At 36.6% G+C, this 23,493-nt stretch overlaps 1 protein-coding gene across 1 annotated transcript in view; it reads left to right on the top strand.

Annotated features, from left to right (window-relative positions):
- Positions 1 to 23,493, top strand: part of LOC107548831 (E3 ubiquitin-protein ligase CBL-B-like) — a 76,857-nt gene that overhangs the window by 40,721 nt on the left and 12,643 nt on the right. Inside the window, exons 3-9 of the mRNA XM_016229653.1 lie at positions 635 to 781; positions 11,691 to 11,847; positions 14,008 to 14,129; positions 17,651 to 17,788; positions 19,490 to 19,577; positions 19,663 to 19,794; positions 22,711 to 22,902. Coding sequence (XP_016085139.1) covers positions 635 to 781; positions 11,691 to 11,847; positions 14,008 to 14,129; positions 17,651 to 17,788; positions 19,490 to 19,577; positions 19,663 to 19,794; positions 22,711 to 22,902 — 976 coding nt within the window. The remainder of the gene's footprint in view (positions 1 to 634; positions 782 to 11,690; positions 11,848 to 14,007; positions 14,130 to 17,650; positions 17,789 to 19,489; positions 19,578 to 19,662; positions 19,795 to 22,710; positions 22,903 to 23,493) is intronic.

A 23,493-nucleotide genomic window follows, 5' to 3' on the forward strand; every position in this document is an offset into this window, starting at 1 on the left:
TATATATATGTGTATGTTATATTCAAAATATTATGTATTAAGTATTACATACTTCAATAATAATAAAGTAATATGTATTTATTTATTATGTATTTTATTGTATGTATTTTATTATACATTTATTAAATTATAATAATAATGATCATCTTCCGCATTTTTTATTACATCAGTTGCAATGCTTTACGGGATGGTAGGTCATGCTAATAATGTCTGATTTGCAAATTAATTGTATAGTCAAATAATTGATTTTGTATAATAATAGAAGTATTTTAGAAATATATTTTGCAACACTACACCTCTGTAGACAATCGGTCATCATCTTCTTGCAGTGTTCATCTGCAACAGGAGCAGATCATCTCTGTTGTGTTGGCCGAAGCCCAGCGAGCTTTTGTTTTCTGGTGTGGGTCCGACATGCCCTTCAGACTGCGTGCATCAGATTTCACTGTATCCTCATGCTGTTTGAATGGCACATTAACTTCCAGACAAGCTCAAGAACAAGAAACTCGCCCAATAGAGAATGCTTGAGAATTCACTTTTCTCTCTGTGTGTGTATACTTACACTGACTGCTGATTTCCTGTCTGTTTAATGTACTGACCCTGTGCTTTTGCCTTTGTTCGTCTCGTTCTCTTGCAGGCGGAACCTCACCAAGCTCTCACTGATCTTCAGTCACATGTTGGCCGAGATCAAAGCCATCTTTCCAGGTGGACAGTTCCAAGGAGACACATTCCGCATTACTAAGGCAGATGCCGCCGATTTTTGGAGAAGGTCTTTTGGTGACAAGTAAGTTTTCTTCTCATTTCAAGATGCATGTGCCAAATCAGATCTGATCTTTCCAGTTTTCATTACAGCTCCAATCAGTTAAAGCTCTTTGTCATGGAGAAATGCCTTTTCTCTCCTCCATCTAGCAGCGAATAAGTGGGGTGAACTGTCTGGTCATGTGCTGGAGTGCTGCTCTTGAGTCAGGCCTGTGATTTAGCATACATCTGCACACTAAACCAGACATGCTGATGGCTTTCCTAACTGCTCTAGTCAGCATTTGAGAGGTGAAGGTCACTGGTTAGTTGATTTTTTTTTCAGGCTAATTAAGAGCATTAAGCTTTTTTTGCCTCTTAATGCTGGAATATGAGGTATCTCAGACAGCTTGACCAGCCTGGGCTTGTTTGCTGTGAAGAGTTTCAGTTATAAATATAGATACAGAAAGAGATAATGCTGTGACAGTTCATGCTAGTCTATTAGTAAGTTTGGCTAGTTCAGGGATCCGGGTACCCCAGGGTATGCTAGGTGGTCCATGAAAGAGAAAATGCTAATAAATAAAAGCATTAATAAAATGGAAAGTAAATTACAGAATTACAGAAAAATCCCAGAATTTGACATTATTATAGTTTTATTCTGCATTATTGAAACTTTTCAATTCATTCTGTTTACAGACTTAGCTTTGTGTGTTGTGTTATGTAGTTTTAACAGTGCTCTAACAAATTAATACTTAATAAAACAGACTAATTTTTCCAGAAAATATTTTATGCATTTTTAAAATGTTTTTTTTCTACAGATAAAAGCAAATTTGGCAACACCTTAGATTAAGTAACACATATTCACTATTAATTAAGTGTTTTCCCATGGTAAACTCTTACTTACTGCGTATTGATCGTAAGATAGTTGTCGTAGTAGTTATATTTAGATATTGAGTCGGGTTAAAGGGTTAATTCATCCAAAATCGAAAATTCTGTCATTAATTACTCACCCTCAAGTCGTTCCAAACATGTAAGACCTTTGTTCATCGTTGGAACACAAATTAAGATATTTTTGATTAAATCCGAGCGCTTTCTGACCCTCCATAGACAGCAACGCAACTGCAATGTTTCCAGGTCCAGAAACGTAGCAAGGACATCGGTGAAATAGTCCATGTTACATCAATGGTTCAGCCGTAATTTTACGAAGCTACGATAATACTTTTTGTGCACAAAGAAAACGAAAGTAAGGACTTTATTCAACAATTCTTCTCCTCCTCATCCTGTCTGCAGCATGAGCCGCCATTGTGGAGAGAATATCACAACACATGCACTGGCTTCCGGTTCATGTAAACAACGCAATTTTGGGTGAACTAACCCTTTAAGGGATCTAGAATATGGTCATACAATACAAGGCATTAATTTGTGCTAGGGCAGTCAAAATGGCTGAAAAACTAAATTCGAATTTTGTACTTAAATATTATCAATATTCGAATTAAATTAGAATTTAAAAGGCATAATTTTAGAAAAAAAGCTTTTGGCTTCTCTCCTGAGGCCACAAGAGGGCGCATCAAGCAAAATATTACTAATGCACGTTTATTCAAAGCAATAAAATAACACGACTATCTTTGAAAAATGTGCATAATGTTTAAAATAATGTTTATAAACCATATATAATTTAATTAAGTTTCTTAAACAATTAGAAAAAAAAACGCATCATGTATGTATGTATAGTTTAATACAAAGGACTGATACTTTTTCTATTTAAAAACATGAGATGCAGTGGGATGGGGAAAAAAATCGGCATAAAGTCTCGAGACATGTTTTTAAAAAGTTGAACTTGCATTTATTTTACATGGCTTTCTAAACATGCCGCTCTCTTCTGCTAGACATGAGTGCAACGGTGATAGATGTCCCTCTGCATTCTGTGTGAATGGCTTTATTTCAGTTTTGCCGTAAACGAGATCTTCTCTAAAACTAAAAAAGAACTAAATAAAAAAAAAAAAGCATTAAAATCTTGTCTGCCACTGATAAGGCTGCCTGACGCACACCTAAAATTCGAATGCAGCGTTTTTGCATTCAAATGTGGATTTTTATTTTAAATTCTACGAATTTTCGAAATTCTAATTTTTTTTGACACAAAAATGCCATAGCATTATACTACTAATAAACAGCCAATATGCTAGTAATAAGCATACTAATAAGTAACTAGTTAATAGAGAATAGTGTTCCCTAATCTAAAGTGTTATTGAAAATATATAGCTGGCATCAAAATGTTAAGAACATTTGTATTAAATTATCTAGATATAATATAAATGTAATATGATATAATATGTATGTAATATAATATATATGTAAGGAATAACTGACTCAGGTCCATTGAATTATTAGAAAATAATGCACACCCACACATTAGAAAGTGATGTGAAAAGTGGAGTGGCCGTTACACCTCAGGTGTACATTATTTTCTAATAATTCAATGGACCGGAGTCAGTTATTCCACTTAAACTATGGTTATCACCCCTCAAGAGATTTTTCAGATGTTGTATTTCAAGATATTCATCAGGTTTTTGTCGTTAAAACGCTCTGGTGTGTAGGACTAATTTCTTACGCATCTCATCCCACGCCTCTGTTGCTAATTCCAGAACGTCATTTTAGAGCTAGTAATGGAGGCTGAGCTGTTGATAGCAGACTAATGCAGTTATTAGAGAGAGAGATTAAACGTGTGTGAATTACCTGAGTAATTTTGTGGCCAAAACGTGGTAATCATTTGTCATTTTTATTGTTTACCATATTTATTTGCTTGGTCATTTGCTGTCATTTGTGAGTTTTGGTTCTTTTGCTTTTGTAAGACCTTTCAAATAATGGAAATCATTTGGCGAAGTGATATGAACATGTAATGCGGTCAAGACCTGTCTGGAACTATTTTAGCTGTGCCTTTCCCTGAAAATAATTGCATGCCTTAGAACATTGGTATTTAACTAAAATAGTCATGATATTTTTAGTGCAGGGGCTGTGCATCTTTCATTCTATTCCTTTTCCCCCCCCCCCCCCGAGTCTATTATGTCTAATATATAGTTTTGCAAATCTCTAGTATGTTGCTGTGAACGTTCTTGCTGTAAGAGACTTTAATTTTGATTATATGAGTTTGTTTGGGGAGTTATTCTTGGATTGTAAGGTTATTTTAATTGCTTCTCCTGAAGCAAGAAAAAAATAAGTAATACTGTGGAATTAAGCTGATTTCCATTCCAAGCACAGCACTCTCCAGATCTTTAAAAGGTGTCGTCCGTTGCAGATTGCAATGTTTAATTCATTTGCAATCTCTGTAGATGCTGAATATTTGATCTTCTGTTTAATCCAGTTCATAATCACAGGGTTAAAGAAAGTGTGAATGTGTGCATGGATACACAGTCCGTGCTAGGGACAGAAAGGCCTCATAATGGGGCAGGTGTGATCGGCTATCCTAGAGAGGAAGAGCAAGAGAAGGGGAGAGAGAAAGAGAGATTGAGAGACGGGAAAAGACCAGCGCAGTCTCTAGTGTGTATCTAGTTACCGCTCTGATATATTATAGATTATTATAAAGGTCTACTTCCCGCTCTGTACAGAGGAAGTGTGCATGAGTCATTGATACGAGAAGCAGTGCGGCCTTCCTTCAGCTCTTCTATCTCTGGTTCTCTTGCGCTGTGTGGAAATAGAAAGCTCAGCATCCTTATGCCATCAATCCTGTGAGCACTAGAGCTCAAATCTGTAGCCTGCAGAGTTAGCTGCTCAGCGAACCTATATATGCATGTCTGTGCATGTTTTGTGTACTGAGACAAGATAAATTAACTCGTTTAACATGTACAGTCTGGTCGGGTTGTCTGGATTTGAGAATTTTGAAAAGTTGTAAGGAAAAAGATGTATTTCTGATTTCTAGGTCACTGATAAAACAAGTAAATGTGTGACATTGATCATTGGAATTTGGCCAGATGTCCTTGTTTCTGAGTTTTGCGCAAACCGGTAAAGTTCAGTTATCTTGATGAAATACAGTCTTGAAAATAAAATTTCTAATGAAGTAGTTTCTGTTAATGTTCAGTGACAAATAAGACTGTTTAAGAAAAATATAGTTTAGAACAATTTAAATGCCCCAGTGGGTTTGATTTGTTAGACAGTTTTTTCAAATATTAATAAGCAGTAAAGTACAGTAGTTTTGGCTGCTTTGCCATTATAGGAATAAATACAATTTTAAAATATAATAAAATAGAACAGTTATTTTAAGTACTAATAATTTTTCACAATATTAGTGTTTTTATTGTATTTTTGATCAAGTAAATGCAGCCTTCACTCTTAAAAATAAAGGTGCTTTACGATGCCATAGAAGAACCTTTTTTAAAATGGTTCCATAAAGAACCTTTAACATCTGAAGAACCTTTCTGTTTCACAAAAGGTTCTTTGTGGCGAAAGAAGGTTCTTCAGATTATAAAAAGGTAAGAAAGAGATGGTTCTTTAAAGAACCTTTGACTGAATGGTTCTTTGTGGACCCAAAAATGGTTCTTCTATGGCATCGCTTGAAGAACCTTTTGAAGCACCTTTATTTTTAAGAGTGTTGGTGAGAATAAGAGACTTCTTTCAGAAGCATTAGAAAGTCTTACTGAACTCAAAAACTGAGCAGTAATGTAGATTTCTTTCTAAGAATATCATAAACATTTTCTTTTCAAGAACTTTATTATTTTAATGAGGCTTCTTTTTCTTCATTATGATATCAGGATAGTTGCATTACACTACATTTTTGAAAAAATAAATGCTCATCATAGAATTCTTTGTGAATTCATTGAATGTATGAATTGCATATTTAATGTCGTTTTGAATAAATTATTAGACAAAACAAAAAAACTTTGCATCATGTCTTTTGAGGTAAGAAAATGCAAAAAATAAGATGCATTTTTACTAGTAAACTCAGACTTTTGGACCCCACTGTGTATATATATATTTCTAGACCTCTTTGGAAAGATTCTATAAACGTTCTTTGTGAAAACAAGACTGTTGTCACTGCAGTAATTCATCTAGCAGGTCGGATTGCTCTGAGACTCGAAAGATAATATCAGACCTTATAAGTTTTCTCTCTCTCTCTCTCTCTCTCTCTCTCTCTCTCTCTCTGTGGGTCTCTTGATAATGGAATATAATGCTTTTACTCAGAGTAACCAGAGAATGGAATAAATGTGAAGTCACCTCCCCCTCTCTCATCTGAACACTGTTCTCAGATCAGTTTCAACTCTCAGTCCTCAGAAAGATTTAGCATAGACTATGATGTGCAGACTAACCCCGCCCATACACAGATGCATTAGGCGTGCAGTATTTGATATGCAGATGATATAATGAGGGAAAAATAAGATCTATATGTTCCTCTGCAGTAGCAGCAGGAAGTCTTGCTCACCGTTTCCTCATTATCAGTTCATATTAATGCCCCGCTGTTTCGCTGACTGACGGGTTGAGAAGAGATTTGTTTTCAAGCTAATTTTCCTTATTAAACTCCCTTCTGTCTGCTGAGACTCTGTAAAAAATCAGTTTTAAACTCTCGTTTAAATGCAGTAAGTGGCCAAGGGCCAATAGGAACACCGTTTCCAGTGGCAACACTGAAGGCCACCGGCTAAGCTGCCTGTTTTCTGTCTCACTCGGCGGCAGCTGTTTAGTGAATTAAAATAATGCACTCGCTGATTTTCTTCTGATAGCACAGGGTATTATCACACAACCGAATCGCCCCAGAGCAAGCACTCAGACTCTAAATTTTACCCAATTTGTTTCTCTTAAAGCACAACATGACTTTTTGGAGCCTGTTTGAATAGATGCGTAAATCTGTCTCCTGCCTCATGACCTGCCTCGCTCTGACTCTCCACCCCTTCGTTCATTTATTTATTAGCATGATGGTATTATGTGAGTGTCTCTACCTGTCCTGCTTCAGTAATTGGCAAGGACAGGGTCCTTAATGAGCTTCCCATTGTGTTGTCCACTGAGAGATGCCCTCAGCCCATTAAAAAGTCTTCCTTAATTAAGAGGTCAGCTATTCTAATGAATGTAATTAAACTAGATCTTGTCTTTTTTCATCTGTCCATCACAGAACCAAGCTCAGCTCTCCCGTCCAGCTACAAGTAGACAGTATAAGGAGAAAAAATATGGATGTGTATGGTATTTATGAGCCATTTATTTCTCTACCTCTCAGTAAACTCACCAGATTGATTCATTGTTTTCTTTACGGCATCGACCGACAGTTTGGAAGTTTATCAGAGGCTAGAGCGAGTTTCCTTATTCTTGGTGATGCATCAGCACTTTTGTGCTGTTTCGCTGTGGTTGCTGATTAATACATATGCAAAACACAATTTTGTTCTGGAAAAAAGTGGTAAATTCTATGCTGAACTGCAGTGTAATCATGCTGAAGATGCATAATGCACAGAACTCATGACATGATGGAAATGAGTTTGAATGGCTGAGATGATAAAGCTTAGGGAAATCAACCTACAAATGACTTATAATTGCCTCTAGCCTGCATGTTAAACCTAGTCAATTTTAACATGGAAAACACTGAACAGCACCTTTAAAATGTTGGTCAGATTTAAAAAAAAAAGATTTTTGTCTTTTATACTCACCATGGCTGCATTATATATATATATATATATATATATATAAACCATATTTTGAAATATAGCTATTATTATAGTTTAAAATAACTGTTTTCTATTTGAATATGTTTTCAATTGTAATTTACTCCTGTAATGGCAAAGTTGAATTTTCAGCATCATTACTCCAGTCTTCAGTGTCACATGATCCTTCAGAAATTATTCTAATATTCTGATTTGGCACTTAGGAAACATTTCCTATTATTAATGTTTTCTATCTTCTATCTTAATATTTTTTGTAGAAACTGTGATACATTTTTTAGGATTTTTTTTAAAATTAATAAAAAATTGTATATTAATTTTAAATAATTAATCCTTTCTAAATAAAATAATTTATTTCTTTTTTAAAATCAGATTTTTTTTAACATTTAGAGTAATAAATAAGATATTTAATATCTAATAATGTTTGCTTCTAAACCTCCATAAGAGATGGCCCGAGACAACAAATAAATATGTATTTTTATTGGTCATATTATTGCGTTTTATCCAAGTGCAATAGAAGTCAAAAGGAAGTCATCATTTAGATAATTGGTTAAACGTCTGTGTAAGAAAGGTTTCGCCACGTGTTTAAACTTAACCAACAGGCCACTGCCCTTTCTAATAGGAAATAGCAAAGCTGATGTTTCCTCATTAACCTGCTGCTCTGACTGATTCTGTGTGGATCATCCATGCCATTGTTTCTGACATCCAGATGACTCACTTCTTCTCTTTACTGTCCTGATTAACAGGCTCTGATCCTCATCCAGTATCGCTGTATTTATTTTTGTGTTTTAATCCACAACAGTTTCTACTTCCCAAAAGACTCTGGCTACTTACGAAACCAGAATGTTTCTGGTTTTGGTCCAAAGCTTTCTAAGGAAATCAGCCAACAGAAGTCACAGGATTGATGGGTAATGCCCTCAGGGTGGCTGACACTGTCAGATTGTCAGAATGAAGAGCAGTAGATCCTCTGTTGTTAGTGTGACAAGTCTCTCTTCTTGTCTCACCTGAAGGAACGAAATGACTGCTCGACGTGCCATTACCCTGAACTGAAGATTGTTAACCAAGAAAAGAGAACAGGCATTTAAGAAGCTCTCCTATTGTCTTTTTCTCCTTCCAAGTGTGTGTTTGTGTCTGAAAGTGTTTATTGGTCAATTTGTGATGGTCAGTGTTTATGAAACTGTTCTTTAGAGAAGTTGTAGCTGAGCGTGGGTGGCACTTTTCTCCACATGCTCTGCTATTTACCTCAACCTCCATTTTGTGGCAGTCATAGACCACCAGAGGAATATGTATGACATTTTTACAGTACCTGAATAAGAGTTTACAGTCATAAAGAGTAAGAGATACAGTAAGAGCTTGCGTTCTTAGTCATTCTGGAAACTGTGTTGTTTTTATAGAGTGAATGTTCTTAAATTTGTGAGACTTGCACATGCAGCTTTTACAAGTCTGAGTGACCAAGCAACACGTTACCAATCACTCTAGCAACATTCTAGCAACCGCACAGCAACATGTTTACAACAACTCGGAATCATAGATATGTATAGGTAGATGCCACATTTGACCACTCCAGACACACTGTGTCCGCCATCTTGAAACGGTTGGTCAACATGTCATCACTAATTGTAAAAATCATTGAGTTTTCAAAGATGCCACAACCTTGCTTAGCCTCTGGTTGTAAAAACCACTGAATTGAAGAAATGGGAGAAAATTTCCCAGGTGAGAATATGTTGTTGTCTGTATTTAACCCTCCACCGCATGGTGTAGCCATATGGCAACATACTCTTTGTGTTAATTTCCTTGCCACTGTCTCTTTAAGAGAACATTCTATTTTTTTTGTTGGAAATAGAAGACCTTAGTTTAGCCAATGATGTGCTTTGATTAAGTCACATGACATGCAGTTTTTTTTCTGTGGCGAGATTTCTGACAGACTGCCGTCTCTTGTCGGTAGTTGCTGAAAGCAAATTAAAACGTCAGTAACAAACAAGGACCAGTCCGTGTCACTTCTAAAAAAAAATCTAAAACATCACTGTTATGGTGACATTCACCTCTCAAAAAAGTTTTTATAAAATTTGTTTTTGGTAAATCATTCAAATGTATGTGTTGCCAAGCGGCAACACTGTGCAATAGTGGAATGACATTATTACAATAGTTTAGCTAGCTAGCAAGGTCAGCTGCAATTTGGTAAGCTGTAACAATAACAACATTAATACTAGTGAAATAATGTTGATTAGTCGTATGTTAATGGCATTTGTATTATGGATATAATCAAATTGAAATGGCAATTTTACTTTTGATTAAATATGAATACAGGTAACATTACATCAGTGAGCACGGCCATATTCTATGGCAAGGTAAAGAAGAAAAGGTCAGAACTTGCTCTTCCTGCACATGGAAAAACTGCTTTGTGAAGTTTCATACATTAAAAAGGTGATCTTTCAAGGATTATTTATAATGACAATTATAAATCATTATTCAGCAAAAAAAGAATAGAATAAATAAAAGCACAAGTTGCTGGAAAGTATGTATAAGGTGTCAATTATAAGTAAGTACTCTGTTAAAGCTTATAATAGCACCAATTGAATCAACACAAACAACATTTCTGAAAAATATTAATTATAAGTAAGCTTACACTTATTCTAAGTTAGATCCACTATTGTATGCTGTTGCCGTATGGCAACATATCATAAAGTAAAATAATAAAATAATATTTTTTTCCCAATTTTTTTTTTTTTTACAGCACTTCAAGTTAAGCCATTCTTAGAAAAGAAAAAGATTCAAATATTTTTTTCTATAGGTCTATCATAATGCGTGCGGTAGATGTATTATCTCAATATTACAGGTTTTTAACTATGGTAACTAATGGTGTAATGGTACACGTATTTGTACTGAAAATGTGCGGTATACGGGTCTTTCAGTTCGGTACGCGTGTGTACTGAAAAAAAATACAGCATTGTTTTAACCTCTGCATGAGTGGTACTTCATTGTAAACTTCTATTTTTATATTTTGTTACTTTTGATGTTAATTTTTTCCAGGAAATTCAAACAATAAATCCTGTTTTGACGCTCTTTGATGTGGTGTGACAGATCGCTGTATAAACGCCTAAGTTCAATTGGCAGCATGGAGCGCGAGTGAGCGTGATCATTCCTTTCTCTTTACTAATAGTTTTAACGTGAAATAAACATGAATGAACATCTCGTTACCTCAGGCGAGTCATCAGTGTCCACAGCTCGTTAGTTAGCTAGAGAAATAAAGCCTAGAGAAGAGCATTATTTAATGCTAATAATATTAGACAATATAATCGTTATATTTAACTTTACCTGTTAGTGATGTCTTAATTATTTAATGTATGTTTAAATAAATCTGTTATGAAACAAGTTATGACAGCCACTGTGTAAATGAAGATATTTCAACAACAAATGGAAATGTTATCATTTGGAAGGTAATTTAAAAACTGCATCATGTGCAATTTACACATTTGCATACATTTTTTAAGTTGATTATTATATTTAAAAATAAATAATAATTAAATTTAAGTTTAGGCTCTGTTGTTAATTGTAACCTTATAGTAATGTAAAAGGGCTCCCTATAGTTTAGAGCATGATCTGAGGTAGATTTTTATTCCTAAGAAAATGTTAATTATAATTGAATTTTTTAATCAAAAGAAAGAGCAATTTGTACTGCAAACCACTGTTTAGTAAAAAACTAAACGAAAACTAAAATAATTTTATGTTGAGTTTTTTCCGCTGCTGTACCGAAACCATATCGAAACGTGATGTCAAAGCCGAGGTATTTTCCTAACTTGCTCTTGATTGATCACAAATCAGCTTTGACCTTTCCAATATAGCGGACAGCTTACATGTAGCAACCCATAGACAGACTCTAATAAGGCATTAGCGTATACATATATGTGCTCAGAACAAAATAGCAAAACGCTAACAAACACTCAGAACATCCAAGCAACCACATAACAACATGCTAACAACCACCCAGAATGAATCATACCAACAAACAGCTGCTCAGATCACCCTAACAACTGCATAGCAAGATGCTAACCGCTCAGAACACTGTAATATCCGCATAGCAAGATGCTAACAACTACTCAAAACTCCCAACACCCTAGCATCCACATCGCAAATAGCAATGGCCTGACATATTTCTTCAGAAATATCTAGTACTTCAGTGTTTTCACAGGCCAGTGACTGAAGGATCTGATGTCTGATTCAGTACGTTTATAGCCTATATATAGCTAATATAGCTATTGGATGTATTTCGAGAAGGATTTCCACAAGTCTAATCCCAGTGTGCATTTGTGTGTGCTTGTGTGATTCCAGGACAGTAGTGCCATGGAAAATGTTCCGGCAGTGCCTTCATGACGTGCACTCCATCAGCTCCGGGTTGGAGGCCATGGCTCTGAAATCCACCATCGACCTCACCTGCAATGACTACATCTCCGTCTTTGAGTTTGACATCTTTACTCGTCTTTTCCAGGTAACCCCAAACCTCTCACCTCCCACAACCCCATCCAAGCTTTGAGTTTCTCTCGAATTCTCAACACGACAAACACGCATTAGATCTGCTAATATCAAGCTAACATTTAAATGTCAACTACTTTCTAAAAGCAGCTAATCGTAATAACGAAAGCAATACAGAAGGATCACCCGGCGTGGGTCGATCTACTCATTCTGAGGAGAAATCCTGTACATAGATGGCTCACAGATAACCACATGTTTAAATTGAAAACATCAAAACGTCTCGATGTTTTGTAGTCATCACGATGGAAAATAGCGCGAACACTGGGGGATCACCTCTGAGTGAGTGTCGAGTGGGAGGTTTGTTTTACGCAGAGGAATCCCTTAGTGAAAAAAACACACCTCATCCTTAACCACAACACACACACGCTTACAAACCTGTTCTTGCACAAGCCTTATTACGTATCGGCTGCAAAACACCCACTTTTTTGTCTACCTACTCAAGTCTTTGGTGCAAAAAAAAAATACTGAAATTCCCAGAAATGTGCCGGAAGGACCCACATCGTTTCATTAGCGTGGATTTGTTTATGCGTGTGAGTCAATCAGTGAGCAATATGGAGTTTTTATCTCATGCCGTGCTTCTAATCGTGACCTTCCTCAGCTGAATCACCACACATGACCCCCGCTACCTTATAGCCAAAGCCAACAAAACTACACCCTGCTCATTTGAACATCCAAAACTCTGTCCCTTTGTAGCCCTGCTGCAGATTTTTGGGAATTGCTTAAGTCTGGATTGCTTGTATGGGAAAGAGGAAACAGTACAAACTTTTTTTTTTCTCCCACAGTATCGAGAGTCCCATCTGCTTTTCATTTAGTTCTGACATGTCAAGATGAGTTTATTTAAGAATGTACAAAGACACAAAAAGTATCAGGCCTTTAAGTCACTCTTGTCGTTGTATTAAGTCAGGCTTTTCAAATAGCAGACCAGGGGCCATTAAATGGTACTAGGAGGTTTACTGAAAATGTGTAATAAAATATGTTTTTAGGGATATCAGAAAGAATGTGTTAACTTAATATATTATGTGCATAATAAGTAAATATTTTAAATAAAATTATTTAAATTGAAAAACTTTTTCTTATTTTTTTTTATCTAACATTAGGAATTAACTTAATAAAAAGTAAGTGTTTCTCAATTATATTTTATTAATTTGGCTTTAATGCAGTGACAGTATAAAAGCTAATTATTTAATTTGCTTAATTTTAATAAAATATCTTTAAATGATCACTTATTTTTGTCACACAGTATAAACAGGTCTTTATACATTAAAAAAAAGTGTTTTCAATTTAGGCAGCGGGTCATCATATTTGGGAGTTCTTACAATGAAAAAACCTTGCATTAGATAATACAATGCAAAACAAACAGCATCTGCAAAGAAATTATGGTCGATCTCTTCTTGGAACTACAGTAAAATTTTCTTTTGATTTTTAATGGATGAAGTCACTTACCTAATACCATTGTGCATTAACTATAGCCATGTCCAATGAAACTTTGACAACCAGAAAGCATCCAAATACTTGTTTTCTACATTTTAAACGGCACATTTATTAGTTTGTAATTTAAAACACGCTTCTATCTGTTAAATATTTAGTTTGAAGTGTGTTTGGGATTTTCTTCAAAATAAATTGCACATGGTTAGATTTTTTAATTTTTTTTTTAAAATTTTAGTTTTATGCAACATTCGTACATTTTTAACTGTGACAGGTGCTTTTGTCGACATTTTAAGCAGCACATTTATTATTTTGTAATTTTAAACTTTTTTGCTTAATGTTTAGTTTGAAACATGTATTAGTGCTGTGTTTCTTTAAGAAAATAAATAGTGCAAAAACACTTAATGTAATTATAATTATATCATGCATTTTTATCTGCGACTTAAGTGTTCATTGCTTGTAGATGGTTGTAAATCCAACTACAAGGAACAGTTGTGTATTTAGTTTAGTTGGTGTGTTACAGCTTTGTTAATTTAATCTTCTGAAAGGTCAGTAATGGTAAAAATGCAGTGTACTGTATGCTGGTGCACTCCAGTCTGACTTCTGTTGTTTGAGCTCTTTGCAGTAATAAAAGATTATGTGCTTCCTAAACCCACCACCTTTCTCTCGAATTTATTTCTCTTTCCTGTAGCCGTGGGGCTCAATCCTGAGGAACTGGAACTTCCTGGCAGTCACGCACCCGGGCTACATGGCCTTTCTGACGTACGATGAAGTGAAGGCACGTCTGCAGAAGTACATCAACAAACCTGGCAGGTACAGACTAGTCTGTGTACAACTGGGTGGCTTTAATAGATGCACCATCTGCTGTGTGGTGCGCCTGGCCAGCCAGCTGTTTTTCTCCAGTCTGGCAGGCGACCCCGCTTGCATGGGAAAGTGGGCGAGGCAGAGACGTTAGCTTATTACAGGAGGCTCTTTGTCTGCTCTTTTGCGCTCTTGTTTGTCATTTAGCATGCACTGGTCTAGCAGCTAGGATTAGTGTAACCTGGAAATGAACCCCTGACCTTTGCATTGGCAGCCTAGATAGTGCGCTAAGGGTGCCGGACAGTGCCGCAGGGAGACAGAGGTAGTTAAATCCAGTCTGTTTGGATTAGCTGATTAGAGAAACAGCATCGCATCTGCGCCAAAACAACTCGAGGTCCAGAGCCAGACGGCAGGCGCGATTACACACTGGTTAGAGTCGTTTAACGCAACAGCAAGATAATAACGAGGCCATAAAATAAGAAACTTTATGGGAATGGATTCCCACTGTTTGATTTTCACCAGGAAGATGGGCCGATTTAAAGGGCTGATGTGGGTTGGAGAGATGTGGCTGAACAAACAGAAGGAAGTCGAGGATGGTGGGTGGTCGAGCAGAACTGTATGCAAATTCCAATCTACTGAAGAGAAGCAGCAGCTGTGTGTGTGCGGTTCAAGAAGGTCATGGCGGCACCCAAGGGGACTATATGTGTTTCACGCTGAGCCTCTACCCGTAACCATCACCTGGCAAAATCGAGCTTTTGACACGCTGGATGTCATTTTCATGTTTATATCAGGGCAGTGTGACGTGAGAGGCAGGGCTCATTAGTGCGGAAACACACACTCGCTGCCTCAGTGGTCACAGCAGCTCGGAGCTTTTTATGATCTGCTTATGTGTGATGACTCTGAGGGTGTTGGTGACTTGGCTTGTTTTCCATGACAATCATCTCCCAGTTCCTTCTCTCTTGACATCCATATTGCGCTCTCGGCCTACCAGGACCTGTCTGCCCAGAGCCACAGTGCAGAATATCCTGCTGTGGGATGTTAAATTATCCCAGAAAACAAAAACTGATGGCTGGAAGTCTGTTTTTGAAGAATACTCTTGTTGCATGAAAGTAAATGAGGACTGGGGCTGTTAAGCTCCAAAATAACAAAAAAGTGTCATGTGGTAAAATTGGTTTTCTGAAGTCATATGATAGGATTGTGTGGTGAACATGCAGAAATTGAAGTCATTATTCACTGTAATCCTTGATTTCTGTTTTCTTGGCATGTTCATGAGAGAAGTTGCAATGTTTGATTCTTGAACAAATCTTTTTGTTTACTCTTTTTTTTTTTTTTTTTTCCGGTGAATTGCTTGATGATGTTCATAAAACTAGTTCATGAATCAAACTGAATCAGTTCATGAGTTTAATGTTTGATACTGGAACAAATCATACTTTTGTTTAATGAATTGCTTTATTGCTTTATGATGATTTGTTAATTTGTGATTCATTAACAAATCTTTTGACTCCGTTTTTTCAATGAATTGCTCGATCCAGTTGACAAAAGTTGTCTGAATGATTTATTCATCGATCAAGCCTATTCAGTTCATTAAATTTAATGTCCAATTTATGAGCAAAAGTTCAATATACGATTCATGATTGAATCATTCTTTTCACTCAGTTTTTTTTAATGAATTGCTTGATCCAGTTCACAAAACCATTCTAAATAATTGTTTAATGAATTGAACTGATTCTTTGGGTCACAGGAGTCAATGATCTGGTAATGTCGTCAGTGGTTAACAGCTCACTGGAGGAGAACATTTCAGTGAAAATGACTTGAATTTAGTTGTTTCTCACACAAAGCATCATATGACTTCAGAAGACCTATAATGTAAGTCATATGGATCACTTTAATTATATTTAAATGGTAATTTTTCATACCTTTTTTTCACTTCAAAGCTTCAGTCCCCATTCATTCTAATAGCATGGGCATCTTTGTCAAAATTTAATTATGAATAAAAAGGAGTCTCTTAGATTATGATCTGTCCTATGAATAAAAAGGAGTCTCTTAGACTATGATCTGTCCTGTGACAGAGGGTTTTGGTTCAACTATGGTCAGATTTCAAAGATATCAAATCAATTAAAAAAAATCTTTGAAGTTTTTTTTTCAGTTTCCGTGTTTGTGTAGTTTAATAGCATGGGCATCTTTGTCAAAATTTAATTATGAATAAAAAGGAGTCTCTTAGATTATGATCTGTCCTATGAATAAAAAGGAGTCTCTTAGACTATGATCTGTCCTGTGACAGAGGGTTTTGGTTCAACTATGGTCAGATTTCAAAGATATCAAATCAATTTAAAAAAATCTTTGAAGTTTTTTTTTCAGTTTCCGTGTTTGTGTAGTTAGTGCATTTGCCTATCCTATAAATTAAAATTGTCAAATAAGATGCTAATAGTACATTTCGAAAGTATAAAAGGAAAGGTACTGTAGCAGCTTTCATATTAAACAAAATAGAGAGGAGAGAGAGTGACTGACAGAGAGATGGAGTAATTGGCAGAGAGTTGAGTTGAAAGAGTGTTAACAAGAGTTAGTGTCGAGACTGTATGAATTTTCCCCCCTGTGCAAGAAAAGAGCCATGTCCAGTGTGAAAGCAGCACAGTGGAGCATTATGGGATTAATCACATTTAACACAGAGAGCTCCATTCATCCCTAGCAGCTGCATTAGAAATAACTCTAATGTGATCAAGAAATCCCGCAACAATCCCTTACATCAGGCCATGACCTTTTCCCGTGGTGAATCAGTGTTTGCGGTCTGATTTCTCAAAATAGTGGCTCAAACATGGCAAACTGTCACTTTTGTTGCAATGTTGCATTTACCTCATCGAATTCTCTTATTTTGGCATTTCTAACCTTTGTCTGATCCATCTCATTTGCACATTTATGTCTTTGACATCACATGAGGAAGTAGCATTTATCATTGCAAATTAAATTCTGCAAGACTTTTCCACCTCCTGCTGAGAAATGTCAACCTGTTCTCCTTCCATTCCTCTGTCAGCCAGTTCCCCCCCCTTTTCCGGCCTGAGTGCCAGCCTGTGCCACCCTGATGCTGTGGGATATTGAATGGAAAGGTTCAGTCTGGTACCAGCTAGTCTCTTAATCCTGGATGAATTTGTTGTTCAGCAGTTGCATAACCAAGAGCCGTCTTAACTCCAAAAATGTGCTTTTCGTTTCCTTTTCCTCTTAGTAAAGGTGCATGCAGACGTAAATATCTTCCATATGGTTCTGTTTTTCTCTTCTTTGTTTTCCGTAGCCTTCGATTATTTCATAATTGCTGTTATGATATCAAAACTTATGGGCTATTGTTTTCAGTTTCTACCCAAATAAATGTTTTCTTTAACATAATGGACCCAAGCCTGTTGCTTTCATGCAAACGATAAGCAAACAAGTGTTACATTTACATAACCTCATTCGTGCTTTGCTGTTTTTAGTAATGTTATGTGTCAGCTGTTTTGGTATGCGTTATGGTTTTTTACAGTTGGTTTCTCTCTGTCCATCCTCAGCTACATCTTCAGGCTGAGCTGTACGCGGTTAGGACAGTGGGCCATCGGCTATGTCACCAGTGACGGCAACATCCTGCAGACCATCCCACATAACAAGCCTCTGTTCCAGGCACTCATCGATGGATGCAGAGAAGGCTTGTGAGTATCTCAGACAGATTAAACTGTTAAATAAATGTCATAGCTTTGGCCTAGTAGTTTCTGCATGTTGAGCCATGGTGCTCATGTGGGCGTTTTGAGTTCCAGTCCCAGTCCTCCCTCCATTAAGAAACTATTAAACTAAATAATTCAGCTCTACTAAACGCCCACTATCTCAGTCACTTGCAAATACTCTCAAATACTCTGATCTGTTTCAGTCAAATGTAGGTGCACATTTTACTTTTTTAGAGTCTTTGATCTTTCTTTGATTTAATGTCTATACAGTGGGGCTGAAGACGAGTGGGTTATGATGTCACTACATGGAAAAGTCTGAGCTCATGAATACTAATTTGGTTTTGTTCCGCACTGTTTTGTCATTAAGATACAATGTCATTCAGGTTTTACATTTGATCAGATATTTTTGTGACCTTTCAATATTTTATCCATCTTGATCTGCATACATACAGTACATTTGCATAAAGCAATATATAAAGTAACTATAATATTGCCCAACTCTTTATGTAAAGTTAGATATATATAAGCATGTTCAACTTTACCAACATACATACAGTATACTTGCGTAGGCTGAAATATACTGTACAGCAAAATAAGCAAATCTCAACTGCTTGATTGCTTGCAAATTATATTATCGTCTAGCTCTCATCTGCTTGAAGCAACTATAATGCTTAAAGCTATTAAGATACTATTAACAATAACATTATGATTTTCTGTAAAGCTGTTTTGAAACAATATGTATTGTATTGTATGTGTATTGGCTTTTTCTACATAAATACAAGAAAATTATTTCCTGCGTCTGAGCCAGCAGTGGTGCATATTTTAATATTAACTGGCTTAAGTTTGGTTGAGTGGCCAAAGATGGGGTTCTGGTGCCCCTGTGTCCAGATCTGCTCATTTTGTCCCATTTTCCTGGAATCAACTCCCGTAGTTCTTCTGTGAAGCACCCTATCGGCTCAATATGTTCTGATAAATTGGCAGTCTCTCTTGTAAACAAACAAACAAACACACACACACACACACACTGTCCCCCCTTTCTCTTTGTTGGCAGGTGTCTTACTGGCATGTCTGTTTAGAACATTATTTATGGGTTTAGCTGCATGTAGCTGTCACCGTTGCTGTGTCAGCTGTCTCTGAACCACATCACATCACTGGTTTGTGGCTCTGTTTTTGCCCGGCCCAGCACCACATGCCAATCTCACACCATCTGAGCTATATCTTGGTCGCCAATTCCGTTCAGATAATGAATCTGATATGCTTGCACAATGCTAGTTTATAAACACAAGAAGAGAATACATAGTAATATTGTTAATGGGTGAGAAACTGATTTCTACAGAATTTTAGATAATTTGATTATGCTTTCAGCCATCAATAACTGCTGTCAGCTCTAATTAACACATTTTGTCATGTTTAAAACAATTCTGCTGAATTCTTTCCAGCCCAGAAAATGTGGAAAAAACTGCAGATTTTGTCTGGACATCTCTCTCTCGCTCTCATCTGATTGCCCCAGTCGAGAGGTTTTGATCCCTGCTGTAAATGCAGCGGTTCCGAAATTGGCTGTGATTGGATGGACTGGGGAGGTGGCCCACTTTCACAGCACTGCTAATGGAGATGCCACAGAGCCAGTTGCACATGAGGACAAGTCTCTCAACCTCGTTCTCTTTCTGCTGTTTTTCTCTCCATCTTTAGTTATCTGTTTCCAGATGGGCGCAGTTATAACCCAGATCTCACAGGCCTATGTGAACCCACCCCACAAGACCACATTAAGGTCACACAGGTTAGTAACCAATGCACGTTTAGGTAGGCTATATGTCAGATTTTGTATATTTTCTTTTTCATCTATTTTTTTTCTGACTTTTCAGGAGCAGTATGAGTTGTACTGTGAGATGGGCTCCACGTTTCAGCTGTGTAAGATCTGTGCCGAAAACGATAAAGATGTAAAGATAGAGCCATGTGGTCACCTTATGTGCACTTCCTGTTTGACATCATGGCAGGTATGTATAAAGGTGTTTTTATAGTTTAGTAGTGTATTTAATTTGTCCACTATCAGTGTCCAGCAGTCTCACAGGAAAATTGTCTTTTTTTTTTTGTGAATGTAATAAATAAATTGGATCCCACATTTTTAATATCTTTGAATTTCTAATATCTCATATTTAATCTCAAGCATGCTCTTTAATGGCACCGTTGCCACTTTGTAACTCAGTACAGTAATGTTTTTGGGAAAAATAGAAAAGCTTGTTCAGAAAGTTGTTCGGTGTAGTAGAGATGACAACACAACTGTGTTACAGTCATAATCTTAGACAATACTATAAAAATTATATTATTTATTGTGTGAAAATAATTATTGCAAGGATTGTTTTTCAAACTATTTTATATATATAATATTTTTTTATTATTTAATTAATCATATTTATTAATTTGTTAAATTTAATTTGTTTTTTATTTTTGTTTTTATGATGAATTTTCATATGGTGAAAAAAATGCTGGTTCCAAAGTACCTTAAGCTTTACTATTATGTGGGTTTTTTAAAATAAGCATTATTCATGTAGTCACACTCTACTGGATTGCTAATGCTAAAACAGCTTAACGTTACACGTGTGTGCTACCACCACACCTCTCATGCACAGCTGCGCTCATGCATGAAATAAACATGTCTTATTTTCATCTACTATGATGAAACTCTTTGCATCACATATAAACGCTTCAGTGATGCCCAGTGCTCAGCTAATGGATCTAGTTAGAAGTGCTTTAATGGCATGCTATGACCTGAATATTGAGCGTCATCAGGGCTCAGAGGGGAATGAACAGCAGGTAATCTGTCTCTCCGTCGCCCTTGCGTTTGTCCTGATCACAAATGCAAGCGGCACCACAGCGGGCAGGTGAAGGGGCGGCAAATGTGTCTGGTCTGGTTGCATTTATCTTCTGGGTGTGTGTTTCTGTGTGTCAGTGCATGATTGTGATTGAGAATGTTTACATGGTTGATGTTAGACATGTGGGGTGAAGTGTGTATGTGTTTACATTTTAAGTACCGGCCGAATTGCCAGAAATGCTCAGATCTAGGGTGTTGTCTGTGCATCAGAGTTTCTCTGACGATAAACAAATATTTCAGGGCCACGGTAGGGTCAGCTAAACTCGGATGCCTCAGCCAGATGCATGGTGCTTTTTTCATTATAAAAGAAACTTCAATTGTGCACTCATGTAGGTGAAGCAGGATCGAAACAGGCCAGCAAAATGTGCTGATTCCATTCCTTCGTTCTTTTCCCAGTAATATCCTATCATTCATCATTATATCACTCAACAATTTAAGAAAAAAGCAGTATTATTGTAATGTTTCGTGATTGGTCGCAGTAGTTTACACTCAGCTGCACATGGATCTGTTACCATCTGGGTTTCTGAGAGGCTGGAGATCAGATTTGTGCTTATCGACCATGAACCGGTGTTCTTTACTGCGTGAAAGTTGAAGTGAGGCTCACTGAAACAGAACAACGGCCCCTAAAAATTATTTCGACACTTACAAATGTATGAATGTCACTGCCTTAAATAAGAAAATGTCAAACCAAAGTTCCATGTATTTTAACAGAAATATAGCACAAAAACATTTTTCAAGTGAAACATTTGAGAAGTTTTCTAAAAACTATTTTTCTGAGAAGATATCTATGATGAAACAGTAGACTCAGCAGCTCAAAACTTAGCAAAGTGTTTGTAGACTTTCCGGTTGTCAAATGTGTTGCATAATGTGCTACTTTAAGTTTAGATGCAAGTATTTGCTTGTGTTTGTGCCACATTTAAGTGTAAGAATGTGTGAAGAAGGGTGTCATGACAGAATTGTCACTGAACACACATGATCAAATTATCTTAATATATAATAATAATATAATATATATTAATATATAATAAGATATTTGATCAATTAATTATTATTAAATTATCAAAAAGATCTAAAATGGCATCTAAAAAGCCTCAGCTGCGGTCCATTGAGTTCATTTTTGGACAGCAAGAGACATAATATTAGTGCTATGTGGCTTTTTAAAATCTCCTCTGTTGTTGCTCACCTGCTCACTTTCTAGAACAGCCAAAGTGGTATTCCTTTTAACCTGTCACCTACCTATAAAAGGGACCTAACCGTTAAATAAACCATTGAACCGGTTAAGAGCCTAGAGAAGTGTTGTCTCACCCCCTAGCTGGCAGAGGCATTAATATTCATTGCTATTTTTCTGGTAAGTTTACAAACACACACAGCAGCAAAGTCTGTGTGGTGACTATCCCTTAGAAATCTCACTCTCCTTTCGTTTTTAATGGCCTTGTTTTATGCCGAGTCAGATTGGGTGTGTTTCTTTTTCTCCGTTTAAGGGCTTTAATTAGGATTAGGTTTCAAACAATGCTTTGATGTCTTTTCAGCGACCCCTCAACCAGATGGCAGCCATGATCATCTTTTGTTCTTGTAAATATCGACACACTTTGATTCTCCGAGTTTAATGGAGGAAATGAAAGATGATTGTTTTTCATTTTGCCATGTGTAAGCTGTCTCCAGGCCGTACCGAGCCGTGCGACATGACGAACTTGCCTGCCTGTGTGTGTGTCTGTCTTACTGTTTCCTAAATCACAAAAAGAGAAGTTCGGTACCCGGCTTGAGGGGGTAGCATGTGCGTTCCAGCTGTTTGTAATCAAGCATGGCTCTCCAGATCCTGCCAGTAAAGAGCTTCCTCATGGCCGAGGCATATTTCCACAACAGTCTGTCAGTGTTTACAGCACTATACAAATAAGCAGCCCAGAACCGTTGGAGTCGAGTTTACTGGAGGTACTACGCTGTGTGCATGTGCTCGTGTCTGTTTTGAGTGAGAGGCGTGTGTGTGTGTGTGTGCGCTAGTGTTTTAAAGTTCACTCAGTGTGTCTTTGACTCTTTTCCGCAGGATTCTGATGGTCAGGGTTGCCCGTTCTGTCGCTGTGAGATCAAAGGCACAGAGCCCATCATTGTTGATCCGTTTGACCCACGCAACGAAGGGGCCAAGTGCTTCCTCCTGGACCACTTCAGCTCCCCAATGCTGGACCTGGATGATGACGATGACAGAGAGGAATCGCTGGTTATAGACCATATCAGGAAGGTAAAATATCAATGAAATTTCCAACTTCATATCAAAATCGACCGTATTTGCTTACTGGTACCTACTGTTTAAAAGTTTGAGGTCGGTAAGGTTACATTTTTTATTTTTTATTTTTTTATAAATCTCTTATGCTCAATGCTGCATTTATTTGATCAAAAATACTGTAAAAACTGCAATATTGTAAATTATTATTAAATTTTAAATTAAGATATTTTATGTATTAAATATATATTAAAATGTTATTCCTCTGATGGTAAAGCTGAATTTTCTCCAGTCTCATTACTCCAGTCTTTAGTGTCACATGGTTAAAAGTATTAATTTCTTACTAACCCCAAAGTTTTGGGCAGTAGTATATATGTACTGAATGTTAATTTGTATTAATTATGTAATATTCATATCAGTTATGTACAGTGAAGATTTGTGCATGGACATTTTTAAATTCATCAGGGCATGTTATTAAAAAGATTTTTTTAAATGTTTATCTATGTAATATTTTATATACATTTATAACATGTTCACCTCTTAAACAACTTCCTTTTTTTGGATAACGTCACCAAGCCCTTTTATTTTTCAGTCTGTCCCATCCATTCT

This window comes from Sinocyclocheilus grahami, unplaced genomic scaffold (genome assembly GCF_001515645.1).
Source record: "Sinocyclocheilus grahami isolate Dianchi unplaced genomic scaffold, SAMN03320097.WGS_v1.1 scaffold356.1, whole genome shotgun sequence".
Taxonomy (NCBI): domain Eukaryota; kingdom Metazoa; phylum Chordata; class Actinopteri; order Cypriniformes; family Cyprinidae; genus Sinocyclocheilus; species Sinocyclocheilus grahami.